Here is a 20802-nt window from a genome sequence, read left to right as displayed (position 1 = left end):
GGGAGGTCTCCAGAAAAATAATGGAACCGAAAGACTATTTGATGTCTTTAAGCATTAAAAAAAACAAAAAAACAAAAAAACTATCGTTAGGCACTTGACAGACCTAACAGAATAACCGGGGGAAAGAACAGTGATTGGTACAAAAAGACCAAGCAAAAATAACAAGCAAAAAAAGATAATTATTCACCCCAGGAAATATAAAAGGTTGTATAAGAAAGAAAAAGTAATTTTAGTTACTACTTTGCCCAGCACTGAATAATACATACAGTGTCATAAAATGTAGGTACCAACTACTGATTTAATCAAAAATATTGACATAACTCCTCAAAGAAAACTAGGCAAAATGGAAGTGGAGATATTGGTACAAAATAGCTAAATCTTTATCTCCCATAATGAGAATGTAATAGATAGCCTAAAATGTATAATTAATTAAATAGCAATATGAAGTTGTATTTAGAAATATGGAAGTAAATACTAGCAAAAACCAGAAAATAGCTACCTTGAAGTTGAACTACAGGTGAGAAGAGAGAAGCAAAGGGCTGCTATTCTCATCATAAGCCTTTTAGAAGAACATCTTTTTAAATAATGTTAACAGTAACTCTCTGAGTGGTACAATTTCAGGATGCTTTAATTAATTTTTTTCTCTTGGCTTATCTAAATTTTCTGTAATAATTTTATATTACTTGTGTAATTTTTAACCATTGTTTTTAAGTTTTGCACTTTTTTTTTTTTTTTTAAAGTTTTCCACAGCGTAAGTGATACAAAACCCTACACAAATCAGGGACTGAACTTGGTACTTTCCTTTGGGGTCTTACCTTTTATCGTGGTCAAAATGAAGAAAGCAACGAGGGTGTTGTTGATCGCGCAGGTAGACTTGGCAACACAAGACAAGACCGTGTAGGGATTTAAAAGATAGCTGGGGGAAAACATACATATTCGGTATTAGTAATCCTGATCAAAGGACTAGGGAATCCCGGCCACTACAGGCAGGAAGTTCAAGAGATTTACTAAAGGCATACACAACGAAAGGCAGCTTCTTAGAAATGAGTTCTCCTAAGTAAAAGAGAATAGAGTGCGGTTGGGGCCAGTGAGGAAAAAACACTGAACATTCACCCCTTCCTGCCTGTGCTATGTGGTATACAGAAAACCATCTTATTTAGTCATTACAGAGATTCTGTAACCTAGCAATAACATTATTCCTGTTTTGCAGATAAGAAAACTGAGACTCAGTGCTTAAGTAACTTGTCCAAAGTTTCACAAGCTCATACATACATTCAAAACCAGGTCTTTCTGACTCTAAAGCCTATGTTCTTTCTACTACTTTAGACTTCAAAATGATAAAATTATGCCAATTCCCCCAGAGCCATGTATCTTAAGAACTGCTACACCTGTCTCTGAAAACAAGGAAAAAACTTTTTCCTCAGGATCTTAAGCTCTGACACAGGCTACCCCATTCAAGAGGTCAGAGCAGCTTACATTTAGCCCTCTTGGTAGTCAAGCAGTATCCACCCAGCCAGATCCCAAGGGCTGAAATCATATCAGCTGGCTTCAATAAGCTAGTTGCCATAGAACTTCACAGGACATCTTGAACTTCCACTGGGAAGGAATTAAGCTGAAACATCCAGTCTTTTCCTGAGGTGGAAAGGAATGGACTGAAAAAATGAATTCAAAATGCAGTGAGCAGGGAAATCTTATATAGTCATAACGAATTATTATTTTTATTTATTTCTATCTTGCTTCTACAAAAGATTTGAGGCAGCTCAAATAAAAACAGATAATAAAAGATAATGGTGAAATAAAGAATCAAGACAAAGGAAAACATAAATAAAAGGAAAAAGTAAAGGCCAGGGGAAAAAAAACCAATGGGTCTTTTATAGCATTGTAATAATCAGCTTCAAATCTGGCTCTGAGTTTCCTGGCAGACAAAGTGAAAAGGGAGACCAGTTACATAAGTCTGATTATCAGATAGGAAGAAACATACCAGTGTCTCAGGGAGAGATTATAATTATTATTCACAAATAAAGACCTTAAATCCAATACCTCCCAGGGCTGTAAGATTAGCAGTTCTAAAGCCAAAGGCCTTAAAATTGTTGTTTTTTTCAGCAATTAGAGATAGGCTTGTTACACAACTTTTAAAGAAATGGCTGCTGCTATTACAAAACTACCCTCAGGAGACATATTAGTCCATAAGGGATTCATAATGTTGCCAAATCTCTCGTTCTATTAAGTAGTTCCCACCAATATTTCTGAAATACACAGATGTGAACTGATACCTCAACACTGTTTGGTGGGCAGGGGGGAAAAGCCATTTCTAAATAGCAGGTGATGTTCAAGAAGCAGTTACACAGCCAACTATCTGGAATACTGAATAGGAGATTCACACACAAGGCGGAGGGTTGAATAAACTGGCCTCATAAGGCCCCTTCTAATTCTGAAGTTCTAAGGTCATGTTTTTCCATGAGGAAACTTGTCTGTCTTGTTTACTGAGTATCCCTAGAACTGTAATAGTATATTATTAATATTCAATGACTATTAGTTGACTGACTACTTATTCACATTTGCCTATCGCAGGAATATAAACAAGAATAACCTGAAAGAATTAAACTTTCTAGCAGCACTGAGAACTCCTAGAGAATTCTTTTGCAGAGCCTCAATAAGTTCACTCTCCTATATTCGTCACCCATCTGAGATGGGTCTGTTTGGCACTTTTCTTCTGTTTTCTGAACTGCAACGGGGGATTCAATTGTACATGGAGCACAGGAACTGCTCAAAACAACAGCCACATACAGATCAGAATTTTATTCAATACATATATAGCACACTAAAGAACTTTTTTTTTTTTTTTTTTTTAAGAAACAAACACTGGTTACAAGTAGGCTAGAGCCCAGATCAGCATCGAATGAAAAAGCATTTGTGAAGGGTTGATTGTGTATGTCCCTGTGTGAGGCTTTGTCCCAACAGAGACAGAATGGCTCTGTCTCCTTTGCTGGCCAGAACCCCAGTTGTGCAACAGAACTACAGCAAATACTTGATGACTAAGACTGCAAATCTCCAAAAATACAACAAACAACATGAGAAAGTCTCATCAGATTTTCCTTGCATGTGTTGGCACGGAGCCCTGTTTTGTCAGAGAATACTTACAACAGGGCCACTTTCAGAGGGATGTAACGCATTTCCATCGGGGTTCGGATGAGTTCGGCTACATCTGGGGCATACTGGTCTAGTTCTAGGAGGAGTTTCTGCTTTTTAAACTGGAAAAAACAAAAAAAGACAAAACACATGAAACAAATTACTTCCCGTTGCTTTGAGGATGAAGACAAAAAGTCTTTCCATGATCACCACAGTGCCCCCTCTCCAGGCTCATCTCACGCCCGCTCCCCCCACCTCTCCTGTCTGGATTCCAGCACCATGAGTATGCCAGGCCTCTCCTGCTTCCAGGCCTTTACATTTAACCTTGAACCACCTCTTCTTCTCTTTCCCTAGTTAACACCCACATAGTCTTCAGATCTCAGTTAAATCATCACTTCCTCAGGAAGGCACACTCACCCCACCCCAACTAGGTAAAATCTCCCTATTATATGCATTCTTTCATAGCACTGTTCACAGCTAAAACTTTTTTATTTATTTATGTGACTGACTAATATGTGTTTCCCTCAATAGACTATAAGTTCCACGAGGGCAGGGACCATGCTTATTTGCCAATACCTGGCACAGTGAGCAAACAATGAGTATCTGTTGAATGGCCACATAAAGACTTGAGTGGTAAGGCAAAGTTCTTAGCCACTTTGAGGAGTTATTATCAGTGACCTAAGGATTCCAAAGTCCCATCAGCAAAGTGAAATATTTTCATGCAAAGTGAAATGATCCTTTGAATGTCACAGTATCTTGGGTTTTCTTCTGAGCCCTCCCATTTCAAGCTTTTGACTTGCACAGAGGAAGTGGGGAATGGCCATGATGAAAAGGAGGAGGAGGGCTGGGTGTGGCTGGGCAGCTGGATAGGTAAGAGGGAGTGTGATAGGGGCAGAAAGCTCTTGCTTTCCCCTGGTGTGTCCCAACAAGTTCATGGGCGTGTTCCAGAATGAAAAAAAAGTTAGGTAACCCTATAAGCAAACATGGGTAAGACTATAGATAGAAAAAGCCTCTGAACTCAAAATAGGTAGCCCTTCTGATTTAATGATGAGATTCTTAATTAGACAGTATAAAATCAATGCTGCAACCAACCTATTATAAAATAGAGTAATTCAGAGGAGTCAAAGCAGCTAGCACTTAATTATCTGTGTGTGATTAAAGATTTAATGATGAAAACAGCAGATGACAACAGAATGTATATTGCATTATACCATTTACAGAAAATTAAAAGCACACAAAATAATACTATATGTTATCTATGGATATTTACAAATGTAGTAAAAGTTAAGGCCATGCGTGGGAATGAAAAACACTAAAGTCAGAACAGTGGTAACTGGTGAGAGAGGGAATATGGAGATGAAAGTATCAGAGAGAGGCAACTCTATGTGTAATCCTTTATTTTTTAGGCTGATATAGGTTCACAGTTTGTACCATTCTTTATATATTTTTGAATGTCTCAGGTATTTAATAATTAAAAATTTTTTACATTAAAAAATCTTTAAAGTGCCATCTTTCAATTCAAAAGAAAATCAAGGGGTCATCACAGGAATACAGGTAACCCCAATTTCCTGCACAGTACATTTAGGTAGAGGCTTAATCAGAAAACCTAAACAAACTACAAAAACCTCCCTTTGATCATCTCTGAGAGTCCAAGTTAAGTGGTGGGAATTATCATCAGTAAGATTTATGCTGCCATTCACAGCTGGGCTTGTTTCATTAAAAGGACAAAATATAAACTAAGATGCTTTTATCAGAGAGAAGGCGGCTGGCTCAGCAAACACAGCCCTTAGTGAGGACAGCAGCAACAGCAGCGGTAAAGGACAGAGGCCCCGCTAGCTAAGGGTTCTGGAGTTCCCATGCAAAAACAAGGCCACCTGGAGGGGGTGAGATCCACAAAAAAAGACTGTTAAAAGGAAACACAGAGTTCATCCAGGAGCAGCCAGAGAGATGAGGGAATTCTTCTATTCCCCAGGCTGGAAGCCAGCCAGCAGGGCTGCAGTCCGAGATGGAGGCAGCTAAACAGGGAGGTACAGCCGCTGGGCAAAGGTGACACTGTGCCAACAATAAAAGCAAAGTACTTCCTTGTAACCCCAATCTCCCAAAATACTTTAAAACAGGAAAACGTTATGAAAGGAGTTTCTAGGAAAGAAGGACAGTCAGGCCAGCAGTCCCCAAATTCTCTGCTACCCCTCTGTTCGTCTCCCCCAGTGTCACCAGAACAGCTGCCATCATGGCTGGTCTCATCAGCTCCATAGTGACTCAGCTTCTCTAAGTATAGACAAAATCCCTTTTAAAAATCCCTACTACATCCAGTTAGAGACAGGAAAGTGGCTAAAAATCTAAGGAAAATTAAGCATGTGCGCATGCACATATACACACACAGGACACACACACACACATGCAAGAAAATAGAAGTATAAAAATAAAAGAGGTTAAGGAGTACAATTTAAAATCCAAAGACAAAGATTTCTAGATATATTCAGCCTTGACAATGATGAGATTTAAAGCTATCAAAGGAGAGGTTAAAAGTGACCTAAAGGGTAATTACCTGGATGTGTTACCTTTGTGATCATTAGTTAGCTTGTACACAGACTATGCCTATACTCCTTTCCATTATATTATATTTCAGTTTATATTTCAGTTTATTTATTATATAGAATCTCAAGGGTGGAGTTTTCCTTCCGTTTTATCCACTCCCCCATGCAGCCCTTTCCATGTCCCTTGCAAGATTTGATTTCGCAAGGACATAACACTCCTACTTCAAATAAAGACCTTTTTTCTAATCATTGAAGCTGTGCCTACACCTTTTTGCATCCCTAAAACCTATGGTGGGGTGCAGAGGGGTGAACATTCCACCCCCCACTGCATCTCCAACTGCTAGCTTCAGCGCATTCCAAATTCAGAAGCCTATCCTCTAAATTCACAATCCTCTCATCACGTTAAGGGGATATAGGTTTTTAATCACTCTCTACCAAACCACCTGCAGCTTTCTCACATGAATTCTGAGTTCCAAATAGGAAGCACGATCTCAGCAAAGGGCAGACTAGACTAATGTTTTTGTCAAGTGAGGTAGATGTAAAATGTCATGAGAGTCAACTGGTCACATTGAATCAGCATTCATTTATTTCCACAAGCTTGAACAACTTGAGATAGGGTGGGGATGGAGTCCCCCTCTCTGCACCACAGTTTTCTGGGATGCTTTTGGGTGTAGACACAGCTTCATTACCGGGATAAAAAGTCCCAAATCCCAGCAAAACTAAAAAGTTTCCAGACTATCATATGGGCCCATTCTGACAAAGGGGGGAAGATCTGGGGGGAAGACGTGCTGATATTCTATCCAAATCAACAGTAGTAGTATATTAATGTCATCAAAATCTGCCATTTAGAATGAGTTGATTTTTGACACACTGTAAGTAAAATGCTTATTCTGACCAAGAAACCAAATATTTCAATAGTCTGAATTCTAAGAATGGAAAAACAAAACTATTCCAAACTATAATTCGGTGTCCGTGATAACAATGTCTTGGTGTGCTAAAAAGCAGGGTACTGACAACAACTCATTTGGTTCTCTCTCTCCCTTTCTAAATCATACAAAGAAAAAAACAAAAATCTCTATATGTTTCCATATAAATTCAGAAATTACTAAGAAATGAATTAAAACTACCGGTGCTCTGAATTAACAGATGTCTCTGCTACTGACATTGAAGCTGGACTTTGTTAGGAAACTAAATGAAACCTAGTTTCATGATTTCCCCATAAGCTTCTCCCTCATTAAAAATTATTTTAACTGGAGTATATGTGTGGTGTTTTTATGATAGTTGAACAGGGGAAAAAAAGGAATCCGCATGTTAGCATCTTAATCAACTTTCATTAAAATACATCTCAGTTTTACATTTTGGTTGAAAAGATTTGACTGATTGTGTTCTTAAATGAAAGCTACCAACCCTCCCATAGATATTCATGTATATCCTATATATACCATATATATGTGTACACACACCCCACTGCACATATATATGGTATATTTCATTTCATTCATATATGAATATCTATGTGTACACATATATATGGTATATTTCATTTCATTCATATATGAATATCTAAGGGAGGGTTGGTAGCTTTCATTTAAGGAGGAGGGCTGGGTGTGGCTGGGCAGCTGTTTAGGCAAGAGGGAGTGAGATAGGGGCAGAAAGCTCACACACACACATTGGTGGGTATAGACATGGACCTATTTTTTTCTCGTGTGTTACATTGAAAAATTTCAAATTACCGAAAGTTGAAAGAATAAGTCAGTAAAACACCTAGATCCACCCATTGTTAACATTTTGCCACATTTCCTTTATCTCTACACACACACACACAAATATGCACAATTTTTTTTTCTGAACCATTTGAAACTAAGTTGAAGATATCATAATCCTTCACCCCTAAATGTTTTAGCATATAACTTCAAAGGACAAAGATTATGGCTTACATACACAATCTATCTTGGAGAAGAAAATAACCACTGCTAACTTATCTCTAAATTCCGCTGCTTATGAATCTCATGCCCAGTTATTTAATCTCTGGCCTTCTAGAGAATCCTGTTAAAGCATTTCACCTCAGCCCTTAAAATTTTCTTTTCTTTTCCATCTCTCTTGAAATATAATTGACATATAATACTGTGTAATTTTAAGGTGTACAATGTGATGATTTTATATACACATATATTGCAAAACGATTACCACAATGAGGTTAGTTAACACATCCATCACCTAACATAATTACTTGTGTGTGTGTGTAGTGAAAGCATTTAAGATTCACTCTCCTAGCAACTTTCAAGTATACAATACAATATTGTTAACTAGAGTCTTTATGCTGTGTAGATCCCTAGAACTTAATCATCTTATAACTAGGAGTTGGTACCCTCTGACCAACACTTCTCCCACCCCCAGCCCCTAGTAACCACCAATCTACTCTGTTTCTATGAGTTCAATTTTTTTAGATTCCACATATAAGTGAGATCATACAGTATTTGCTCTTTTCTGCCTGACTTATCTCACTTAGCATAATGCCCCCAAGTTTTATCCACGTTGTCACAAATGCTCCACTAGTTTAAGATGTATACTCCCTGGTCTTAGTGATACTAAGTCTCTAAAATGTAGTTCTTAATGATTTAGGAGAGGAGTCAAGGACTCTGAGCACTGATAATAACCATGGACTCTCTACATGAAAAAAATGACACACGCACATACACACATAATTTTTCATACCATCTCCAGGGTTTTATAGACCTGGTAAGCCTAATAATGGACCCCAAGTTAAGAACGCTCGGTCTAGGCATTTTAAAAATCTCTGAGGTCTAAAATTCTAAAATTCATCAGCTTTATTTGTTACTGATGACCAGTGCCAGACTTCTATTTCTGGTTCTATTTCTTGGTAACAGAAGTAAAAATGAACCACAAACAGATAACACCAATGGGATGCAACCCTCTCTCACCCCAGTCTAAATCTTCTCAGTGGCTTCCAGCCAAAGAGGACTGCAGCCAATTTTTTAAATAACTACATGGATAGTATACATGGTTAATCTGTAAACTCTCTCCCTCTATACAATTCCCCTTGGCTATCATATATGGAGTAGGACTAAAGTTTACATCAATACTTTCAACAGGCATTTAGTACATGCCAAATTTTCCAATTAAGATGGCTCTCTGCAGGGAAACAAAAACTACATTGGGAATCCATAGGCGTAACACAGTGGGTTAAAAGCTGTATTCATTTTCCTTTGTAAAGAAAAACTCATGAAAGGAATGGAAGATTTTTAAGGATTCTCATTAATATAATTATAATTCAATTCCATTTGCTCCAGAAACTCTGAACTGGCACAGGTGAGTGGATATCAAGTTACAAAGGTTAAGCTGACCTTTCTGTATTAGTAAAGCTGTCTTGTTGGTTTGGGTTTGGCCATTCCAGGACTGGTCGAACAAGCCAGAAGCTTCACTCCCACTTCTTAGTATTTCAAAACAGTTGGATCCTTAAATACATGACTTTTGATTCTTTGTAATAAGAGAGACCAGTAGGCTACCAAATTCCACCACTACTCACCACAACTTTATTGAAGTCCTGGATTGCAAAATACAGGGCAATGGCAGTGAGTGCATCAGTTATCTGTCAAGAGAAAAAGAAATAACAGGAAATAAACCCAATTAGTGTAGGAGTAATGGAATGCTGTCAAGGGCCTGAAGTTTCTGGATGGTGGTGGACTATCTAGTACTGAACTCTTACAGTCAGGCAGAAGCTCAGCTCTTACTTTGACTATACAAAAATAAAGCCTTTTCAGGAAGGTCTGACTGGAAAACCTGTTCTGTAGTTGCACATTACTTAAGTTTTCTGTCAAGTGTAAATAATACCCACTGCTTTGCAGGCCTGATGTATGTCAAGTGCCTAGCACAGAGTAAGTCCTCAGTAAACAGCAGCCAGTGTAATTATTAAGGAAGACCTCAGTGGATTGCCTACTTGACCTAGATATTCAACACTAGATTAGTCAAGTGTTTCAAATTACTCTGTTCTCAAAACATAGGCCTATTGTCTCAATTTGGAAGGTTCTTGCCCCTGAAAGTCTCATCAGGCCTATGTCCTTGTCACAGAATCTCTTGGCAGAATATTTAGGAAATTGAGGATGCCCTCTACATGGGCACCACAATTAAAGCCAATCACAGAATCTTGGAGCTAGAAAATTCAAGGCTACATAGAACACAAATCAAATTTTAAAAGTATAACAAATTGGAACTATCAGAAACTACGCCTCACTTCCATAATACAGTTGACTCTTGAATAACATGGGTTTGAACTATGCGGGTCTACTTATACGCAGATAGATATTTTTCAATAAATACCTGGAATATTTTCCATCCAGGGTAGGGAGGGCCAACTGTATGCAATGATCTACATACACCATTTTATTTAGAGGACTTGAGCATCCACGGATTTTTGGTATTCACAGGGCACAGGTTCCTTGAACCAACCCCCTGGATACTGAGGGACAACTTAAGCTTTGGGGGAGTCAAAAGTTATACGCGGATTTTTGACCACAGGGGGTTGGCATCCTCACATTGTTTAAGGGTCAACTGTACTATCACAGTTGCAATGAATTCAAATTAAAGATAGGGTTTTGCTTTTATATTCTGACAAATACCTGAGCTCCTAAAATAGATTTTTTTCTTAAAAACAAGAAGATTAAAGACAATAAAAATGTAAATACATACATACTGATTTTACATGCAAGGTTGCTTACCATAAATACCAATTCAGCATAGTCAATCAGGAAGTGAAAGAGGTATATTATTAATGGAGTCTGCAGGAAAAAAACAAATAAGCAAGTAAATTAAGTTAAATCTTACTTTTAAGTCAAATCTTACTATTATCAGTTTCCAGAGTAAAGAGAAGAAGCCATTCCGCCAGCCAAAATCTCTTTCCTAGGATACTGTTCTATGCTAGTTGGCCAGTGTACATATATGAGGGAGAATAATTTTGTTATCATTGGATCATTTTGTGCCACTGGGACTATTTGCTGAATTGCGTAAAGAGAACAAACAAAATCCAATATGTGTTAAGTATCTGTTTAAGAACTGTTAACATATTAAAGGTATGAGATGAACTTCAATTCTTAAGACATATAACAGCCAAGGGGAACTCCATAGTAGACCAAGAATGGTGAACTCATAAAATAAATTGAGAAATGTTTTTCACTCCTTCTCTTCTTTGAGATGTTTTATATTATTAGAATTATTCCCTCCTCAAAGAGTTGGGAAAATTCACTTATTGTGAAGCCATCTCAGCCTTTTCTTTGAGACAAGATTTTTTATTACATATTCAAGATTTAATTTTCATTCCTAATTACACATGTAATTTCTTTCACAGATAAAACCACTCAGATTGCTATTTTTTCTTTACCAATTTAGGTAAGTTGTGGTATTCTAGGAATTTGTTCGTCTAAATTTTCCAAATTTTTGGCATAAAGTTGTTCAGAATATATTTTAGTGACTATAGAAACTATAGTGATGTTCCCTTTTTCATTCCTGATATTGGTAATTTGTATCTTCTTCTTTATCTTGACAAATTTTGCCAAAGAGTTCTTAATTTTATTACTCTTTCAAAGAATTAACTTTGGGTTTTTGTTGATTATTAGACTTTTGTTTTCTATTTCATTAATTTCTGAATTTCACAATATACAATTCATCCTTCAACTTTTTCTGGGGATAATTGCTTTCCTTTTTCTAATGACACCTAGATCACTGATTTTCAGACTTTCTTCTGTCCTAACATATTCATTTAAGGCAATAACTTTTCCTCTGGGTATGGTGTTAGCTGCATCACACAAGTTTTGATTTTTTTTTTCAAAATTATTCAGTTCAAAATATTCTAATTTCTGCTGAGATTTCTTCTTTAACTGACACTACGTTAAAATGTACAGTGTTCAAGTTCCAATTATTTTTAAGTTTTAGTTTTATAATTTATTTCTAGCTTAATTCTACTGTGGTCATAGAAAATACTCTGTATGATTTCAATCATTTAAAATGTGTTGTGACTTGCTTTATGGTCCACTACATGTTATTTTTGGTAAATGCTCCATGTACACTGAAAAAGAATGTGCATACTATTTATGGGAGTAGGATTCTATATATGATATTAGGGTAACTTTGTTAATGATTTGTTCAAATCTTCTATATTCTTATTGGTTTTTCAGTCCGTTAGTTATATCAGTGACTAAGAGGTATGTTAAAGATCTCCCTCTATGACTGTGAATTCGTCTACTTCTACTTTTAGTTATGCCATTGTTGGTTTATATATTTTGAAACTATTTAATTAGATGCATTTATATGTAGAATTACTCTTATCTTCTGAGTGATCTTTTTATCATCATAAAATAATCCTCTTTACCTCTAGTAATGTTTCTAGCCTTAAAATCTTCCTTATCTGATATTAGTACAGCTACATCAGCTTCTTTGGTTTAATGTTTTGCATGATATATCTTCTCCTATAATTTTACTTTCTATGTTGTGTCCTTATATGTAAGATGTATTTTTTTTTTAAAAGATTTTATTGGGGAAGGGGAGCAGTGTGTACTTCCAGGTCTTTTTCCAAGTCAAGCTGTTGTCCTTTCAATCTTAGTTGTGGAGGGCACAGCTCAGCTCCAGGTCCAGTTGCCGTTGTTAGTTGCAGGGAGCGGAGCCCACCATCCCTTGCGGGAGTCGAGGAATCCAACCAGCAACTTTGTGGTTGAGAGCCCACTGGCCCATGTGGGAACTGAGCTGGCAACCTTTGGCGTTGGGAGCACGGAGCTCCAACCGCTTGAGCCACCGGGCCAGCCCAAGATGTATTTCTTAAAAGCAACATACAATTAATTTTCTTTAACCCAATCTGACAATCATTATCTTTAGTTTGATTTTTAGTCTATTCATATTTAATGTGATGACTGAAATATTTGTGTTTAAGTTTATTATCTTACTATTTTATTTTCCATTTATGCTATTTTTCAATTTCTGTTATCTTCTTCCTTATTTGCTTCTGCATATTTTTTATGATTCCATTTTTCCCTCTATTAGCTTGTTGGTTGTACATTTAGTTACAATTCCTTTAGTGGTTAACCTGCAGATTATGACATACGTTGTGGACTTTAATTAGAGTATACTATAAATTATTACTTTTACCACTTCCTAGACCTTTGAACACTTTAACACCATATAGCTTCTCCCAACCATTTCTATTATTGTTGTTATAACTTTTTTTGTATTGTTATAACTTTCATTCTATATATTAAACCCATAATACATTATTATTATTTTATACAGTCAATATTTATTTAGAATTTACCCACATATTTACCTTTTTCATTGTTATTTATTCCTTCCTATACTCCATGAGGCTGTCGAGGACAAAATCAACCCTTCTGCCTTTTTGTATTTTTTAAATGCAAGTCTTCTGGCAATAAATTCTATCAATTTTTATTTGCTTGGAAATATCTTTATTTTGCCTTCACTTCTGAGAGATATTTTCACATAGTATAGAATTCAACGTTGGCAGTTATTTTCCTTCAACACTATAAAGATAACTTTCCATTGTCTTCTGGATTCCACCACTTTTGTTGAAAAATTAGTTTCCATTTTGCTGTTCTTTAAAGATAATACCCTCATGGCTGCTTTTAACCTGTCTTTGGCTTTGAGCAGTTTTTTATGATGTATGTTTTTCTTTGAATTTATCCTGCTCGGGCTTATAGAGCTTCTTGACTTGAAATCTTTCATAAATATGGAAAAATTTTCAGCCACTAATCTCTTCAAATATTGCTTCTGCCAATTCTGAAACTCCATTTATACATATGTTAAACCTTTTTTCCTGTGTCTCATAGAGCTTTTATTTTAATTTTTTTCTTTTTATTTTCCCCTTCTTCTGCCTCCCTCCATCCCCCACTCCAGTTCAGGCCGATGTTTCTCAGTCTAGTTGTGTAGGAAACAGCTCCCCACCACCACCCGAGGCAATCGGTTGCCGGTCGGCCACTCACAGCAGCTCATGGCAGCTCTCGCAGCCTGCCGGCTACTCACGCTGGCCACTGGCCACTGATGGCAGCACATGATAGCCCTCAGCAGCACACAGAAGCTCACACCCATCTCCGGCTGCTCCCGGCAGCCCAGCTCCAGGGAGAGCTGTTGTCCACAATCTTAGCTGTAGAGGGGGCATCGAACTGGTGACCTCGGTATTAGGAGCACAGTGCTCCAATCACCTGAGCCACCAGGCCGGCCCTTAATTTTTTTCTATATTTTCTATCCTTTTCTCTCCAAGCTTCAGCCTGGATATTTTCTATAGACCCATCTTCCAGATCACTAATCCTCTCATTAGTTTTGTGTAATCTGCTATTAAACTCACTTATTGCATTCTTAATTTGTAATTATGTTTGCCAGTTCTAGAGTTTCTATTTGATTCACTTTTATATATTACAGTGCCCTGGTGAAATTCTCTGTCTTGTCATCTATTTTTGAACATACTAATCATTGATTAGTTTTTTGGTTTTTTTAATTTAAGTTTACCGGGGTGACAACTGTTAGTAAAGTTACATAGATTTCAGGTGTACAATTCTGTAATACATCATCTATATATCACATTGTGTGTTCACCACCCAGAGTCAGTTCTCTTTCCATCACCATATATTAGACCCCGTTTACCCTCATCTACCACCCCCCTCCCACCCTACCCTCTGGTAACCACTAAACTATTGTCTATGTCTATGAGTTTTTGTTTCTTCATTTGTTTGTCTTGTTCCTTTGTTGTTTTCAGTTTTATATACCACATATCAGTGAAATTATATGGTTCTCGACTTTTTCTGTCTGACTTATTCCATTTAGCATTATAATCTCAAGATCCGCCCACGTTGTCGCAAATGGTACTATTTCATCTTTTCTTATGGCAGAATAGTATTCCATTGTGTATATATACCACAACTTCTTTATCCAATCATCTATCAAAGGACATTTTGGTTGTTTCCAGGTCTTGGCCACCATAAATAATGCTGTAATGAGCATCGGAGCACATATATCTTTACAGATAAATGTTTTCAGATTTTTTGGGTAGATACCCAAGAGAGGGATTGCTGGGTCATATGGTAATTTTATTTTTAATTTTTTGAGGAATCTTCACACTGCCTTCCATAGAGTCTGCACCAATCTACATTCCCACCAACAGTGTATGGAGGGTTCCTTTTTTTCCACAGCCTCTCCAACACTTGTTACTATTTGTCTTGTTGATGATAGCCATTCTAACTGGTGTTGATTAGTTATTTTTTAAAGTCCAAATTTGATAACTCAATATCTATATCACTTGCGAATCTGTTTTTATTGCCTGTTGTTTCTGTCTCTTATTATGCTTGGTAATTTTCAATTGACTGATGGACATTGTATATGAAAAATTGCAGAGATGCTGGATTGAGGCTATTTTCCTCCAGAAAGGATTTCTTTATGCTTCTGGCAAGCAATTAGAATAGAATTATATCACATTAATCTAATTAGGGATATAGCTTATTAGAAGCTAGATTCAGTCTTTGTAAAACTAGTCTATAATGTGGCCTACCCTTCTTCTGTGAGTATAGTCCTTCAGAAGTCCCAACTGGAAGCCAAGTCCTCTACTAGAACCTTGCCACTTTGGTTGGCCATGCACTCAAATTTGTAGTTCACAAACACTGTGAGATTATCAACAGCTCCTTAACCTCACAGCCAATTTCTGTTCTGTTTCTCTGCCTCTCAGCCTGTGCCTCTTATAACCTGGTAAATGCATCAAGGAGAAAGCAGCTCAGAATGTCAGTCTCACTTTTTGTACTTTTCCTCTCTGGCATCTTGGCCCCTTGAGTCCTGGCTATCTTGGTACTTTCCAACGCCTTCAGACACATGTCTTTTGTATTCATCCTGCTTTTCTAATTGTTCTAGGCAGGAGGGTTGTTCTACTACTAAAAGCCAGTTCACTAATCCAAGAAACATAAGGAAATTGTATGATTTGGTTTTAGTGAGCCCATGCTGGTGACTCAGGAGCACCTCTTCCCAAACCCAACCACATGCAAAAATGTGTCCTATAATATTGTAAAGGTTATTGACAGGCTTTTTAGTGAGAATAAGCTAGTTTGGTAGAAAGAACAATTCTTTAGAGTCAGACTCAGGTTTAAAACTAGATTCCCCCTGTGTACCTTTGGGCACATTGTTTTCCCCTCTGGGCCTTAGTTTCCTCGGCTATAAAAATAAGAATAGTGACCTATTTCACAGGGTTCTTGGGAAGATAAAGTGGTAATGTGCACAAAGTACTTAGCACAGTGCCTAGCATACCGTAAACCTCAATATATTAGCTACCTGAGATCAACTTTTTACCTCTTTTTGAAAACAAGGGCATCAGCTTTGCCTTTCAAGGTTCTAAAAGGATTAAGCTTTTACAACTATCTACTAATGGATTCTTTTTTTTTCCATTTATCTTTGTTAGTAAGTAGTAACTTGATATTTATATTACCAATAGCTTCCTTTCAAAGTGTTTTGATGCTTCAGATAGTTTAGAATGGCTCTAAATCAGTCTTAGAAATATCAGAACAAATAGTTCTCAAAAAGCCTATCAGTAAATGGGCTGGTTTCCATAATGAACTAACATGTATGCAGTAGTTTAATTGTACATAATACTATTATAGAGAAGCATAATTTGTCTTTATGCTACATCTCCATTTGGGTGACCAGTTCCAATCATGGTAGGGTATGTATGAATAAACTCACAATTTAACTATCAGTACTTAGCTAAACATAGAACACAGAAACATGTTCTGAAGGCAGTCATAAAATCCAACCTGTGGTTGCTAAATTCCTTTTTTCCTTCCTGTACAGATTTTCCTTCTCCACTTTCATATATTTTTACCTTTCCCTAAGAACTACATAATAAAATCTGCTGAATATTAAGAAACAATGCAAAGCAATGACAAATTTTCTTTTCAAAAGTGTTCTTTGCATTTGACTTGACATAATTTTATTTCTTGATATTCTATTACTTAAAGAAACTATATTAAAATATAGAAAGCTCTTGATTTATGAACACCCAGATTATAAGGAAATTAACCCACATTCAAGAATGAGAAGCAAGGGACTCAGTTTGAAGTTGTCCCCATTGTGTTTGAGGGAAGCAACTGTTCTTGCCCCTTAATTCAGAGTCCTACAGGGGTTATCTTTTATTATATATCATATCTTTTATTAAACAAATATAGAGAGTTAACATACTTCTTGTAGCTGGAAATTACTACTTCATGCCTTTATCCCCCTACACACACACACACACACACACACACATACCCACCCCCTAAGAAGAGTAAGAATGTATTCTAGGCTCCTTCATTGTATCTAAGAATTTTCCTAGAGAAACATCATTTTAAACTATTGTTAAGTGGCTAGATATACCATAGCTCTTCCATTTATTCATTTGACATATTCTTCCTGAAGACTATTTCACATCTTCCCGTCTCCTCAACCTCCAACTTTCCTTTCCACTTCTAACTTTCATACGAGAACCTCATTTCTTATTTCACTAAGAAAAGAGAAGCATTAAATGAGAACCACCTTTTTCCTGCTACCCAGTTGACCGACTTCCTGTATCTATATTCTCTACCTATCTCTTATTAACAACAGATGAACTTCCTTTCTTCTTATCTAAAGCCAAATCCTCCACCTATGAACTAGATCCCCTTCCTTCTTGCCTCCTCAAAGACACTGCTCACTCAATTATCCTCTTTCTCATATATCACCAAATATCCACAGGATTATTTCTATCAGCAAGTAAATATTCAGATCCTTATTTAAAAAGTCTTCATGAGACATCTCCCTCTAGTCACCATATCATTTCTCTGCCCTCCTTAGGAGCAAAAGTCCTCAAAAAGGTTGTCCCTGTCTCAATGTACTTCAATCAGTCTCTTGTCCCTATACTCCACTGAAAACACTGTTGCCAAAGTCTTCAAAGATCTCAATTTTGGCAAATCAATCATCAATCTTGAGTCCGAATTTTCCCAACCTTGCAATAGCGTTTGACATTGAAGTACTTCCTTCATCTGGCTTCCATGCACTACATTCTCTTGATTTTCCTCCTTTTCATTTTTATTTGCTAGCTCCTCTTACCCTTCCCAACCTTGATGAATTGGAGTGCTCCAGGTCTCAGTATTCTTCACGTAAATTCACTCCCTATGTGTCTTACTTGTCTATTTCTGTGTAACAAATTATCCTAAAACTTAACAACTTAAAACAACACACATTATCTCACACAGTGTCTGAGACTCAGTAAACCAGGAGTGGCTTAAGTGGTTCTGGCAGTCTCTTATGAGGCTGCAGCTGTCGGCTGACATTGCAGTCTGTAAAGGGGTTTGAATTTCTGCTTCCACGCTTACGCATTTGGCTCTTGACGGGAAGATTAAGTTGCTCATCACAAAGGCCTCTCCATAAGGTTGGTCATGACATGGCTTCCCCCAGAGCATGTGATCCATGAGAGAGAAAGTCTAAGATGGAAGTTGCAGAGTCTTTTATTACCTAACCTAGTTAGTGACACACCAGCACCATTTCTGCCGTATTCTCTTGGTCACAGAAACCAACTCCAGTACAATGTGAGAGAGGACTACTGGAGTGTGAATACCAGAAGTTGGAAATCTTTGGGGGCCATCTTGGAGGCTGGCTATCACACTAGGTGATCACATCCACTCCCATGTTTTCAAATATTATCTGTAGACTGATCCCAATTTTATACCTCCAGCCTGGACGGCTCTCCTTGAGTTTCACATTTGTATAGCCAATTGCCTTAACATTGCCATTTGGATATCTAATAAGCAGTTTAAACTCAACATGGTGAAATCTGAACTCTTATTTCCCACCCCACTAAAACCTGTTCCTCCCTTAGTATGGCTCATCTCATTAAATAATACCATAATTCGCTCAATTACTCAGAACAAAAACCTACGTACTATCTTTGTGTCGTATCCTTGAATTATCTCTTGCCTTCATATCTCACATCAAATCTATTAACAAGTCTACCTCTAGAAATATAACTAGAATCTAGTCATTTTTTAAAAGAATCTAATTGCTTTACACCATGTTCATTGTTCCCACCCTAGATCCAAGCCACCATCATTCTTCTTAGACTACTGTCTAAGCATCCGAATCATTTTCCCTACTTTATCTCTTATCCCTGGAGTCAATTTCCCTCACAGTATCCACAGCAATATTTATCAAATGTAAAATAAATATGAATACTTCTCTCCTGGTTTAAAAGTCTCCAGTGTCTTCTCATCACAGTAAAAATAAAATCGACTTGCTATTGTGGGCATGTTGGGGTTGGTGAAGAATCTCAGGGTGAAAACTTGCTCTAAAAAGGCATTGACTGGGTAGCTTTTGGGGAGATCATACCCTGAGCCCAAAGGTCACTGATAACTCCCTGAAATCCTGAAATGAGACGCTCACCTCCAGGTTGGCTACGCTACCTGAGACTCTACCTGCTATCGACTGGGATTACTACAAGGCCATTGTGGTGAAGGCCAACTTGGCACATGGCTTTGAGAAGAAGCTTAATGCCCTGAAGGTTCCTGTGCCAGAGGATAAATACACTTCCAGGTGGATGCTAAAGAAAAATAAGATGTGAAAAGCTGTGCTGAGTTTCTGTCTCTCTCAAAGGCCAGGATTGAAGAATATGGGTAAGAGCTGAAGAAGAACATAATTCCATTTGATCAAATAACCATTGAGGACATCAATGAATTCCTCCCAGAAACCAAATTAGACAAGAAGTATCCCAATTGGCCTCACCAGCCAATTGAGACTTTATAAACTTGTGTCTGGGAGGAAGCTCTGGCCCTCATATTACAAACCCTGGATCTGAAAAATAATTATATTAAAAGATAGATAAGGAGGCAGGGAGGGAGGAAAGAAGGAAAGCAGGGAAGAAAGAAGGCAGGCAGGAAGGAAAGAAGGAACCAAATTCTTAAACATGTCTACAAAAAGTCCTACATAATCTGGCCCCTAACTTCTTCTCACAATTTATCTCTATTATTCTCCTCTTTGCTGATTCTGCCTTACTAACACTGGTCATCTTTCTGCAACTCACAAACGCCAAGCTCATTCCCAAATCAGGGCCATCATAAGCTTGCTAGCTTCATTTAGATCTCTTATTCAAATTTCACTTCCTCGGAATGCCTTCCCTGAACACACTATCTAAAACACACACACAGGACTATCACTCTTTATCCCTTTACCCAGCTTTAATGTTTTACATGTACTTATCACTTAACTGAAATCTCATTGGTTTTTAACGTTAGCTTAATGGAGGAAAAATTAGTATAAAATAAACTGCACATGTTTAAAGTGTACAATTTGATCAATTTTGACCAATGTATATACATCCATGAAACCATCACCACAATCGAGATAGTGAACATATCCACCATTCCCAAAAGTTTATCAATTTTACTGTTTATCCCAAAGAACTAACTTTGTTTCAGTGATTTTTCACTATTTTCTGTTTTTGTATTTCATTTTTTCTACTTAGATATTTATTATTTATTTTATTCTTCTTACTTTGAATGTATCTTCTTTTCCTAGTTTCTTAAGGTAGAACTGAGGTCATTGATTTGAGACCTTTCTTCTTTTCTCACATAGGCATTTAACACTATAAATATCCCCCTAAGTACTGCTTTAGTGACATCCCATATATTTTGACAGGTTATGTTTTCATTTTAACTCAGTTCAAATACTTTCTAGTGTTTCCCCGAAAATAAGACTTAGCCGGACAATCAACTCTAATATGTCTTTTGAAGCAAAAATTAATGTAAGACTCGGTCTTATTTTACTATAAGACCGGGTATAATATAATATAATACCGGGTCTTATATAAGACCGGGTCTTATTTTACTATAACACTGGGTCTAATATAATAAATATAACATAATATAATACCCGGTCTTATATTAATTTTTGCTCCAGAAGATGCATTAGAGCTGATTGTCCAGCTAGGTCTTATTGTCGGGGAAACACGGTATCAGGTTGGTGCTACAGTAATTGCGGTTTTTGCAATTTTTAACTTTTTAAACCGCAATTACTTTTGCACCAACCTAGTAATTTCTCTTCTGATTTCTACTTCAATCTATGGGTTATTCAGGAA

General features: G+C 37.1%; 1 protein-coding gene and 1 pseudogene across 4 annotated transcripts in view; one reads left to right on the top strand and one right to left on the bottom strand.

The window, feature by feature from the left end:
- Nucleotides 1-20802, bottom strand: part of PIGU (phosphatidylinositol glycan anchor biosynthesis class U) — a 79199-nt gene that overhangs the window by 47671 nt on the left and 10726 nt on the right. For all 4 annotated transcript variants that reach the window (XM_033094981.1, XM_033094982.1, XM_033094984.1 and 1 more), the window contains 4 exons: nt 10403-10462; nt 9214-9276; nt 3142-3251; nt 816-916 (listed from right to left, as the gene is read on the bottom strand). In XM_033094981.1, the coding sequence (XP_032950872.1) occupies nt 816-916; nt 3142-3251; nt 9214-9276; nt 10403-10462 (334 nt within the window). The remainder of the gene's footprint in view (nt 1-815; nt 917-3141; nt 3252-9213; nt 9277-10402; nt 10463-20802) is intronic.
- On the top strand, nt 17982-19472 carry LOC117016233 (ATP synthase subunit d, mitochondrial-like; annotated as a pseudogene).

Source organism: Rhinolophus ferrumequinum, chromosome 23 (assembly GCF_004115265.2).
Source record: "Rhinolophus ferrumequinum isolate MPI-CBG mRhiFer1 chromosome 23, mRhiFer1_v1.p, whole genome shotgun sequence".
Taxonomy (NCBI): domain Eukaryota; kingdom Metazoa; phylum Chordata; class Mammalia; order Chiroptera; family Rhinolophidae; genus Rhinolophus; species Rhinolophus ferrumequinum.
Note: the sequence above shows the minus strand (reverse complement) of the source record. Positions and strands in the feature narration are given on the sequence as shown.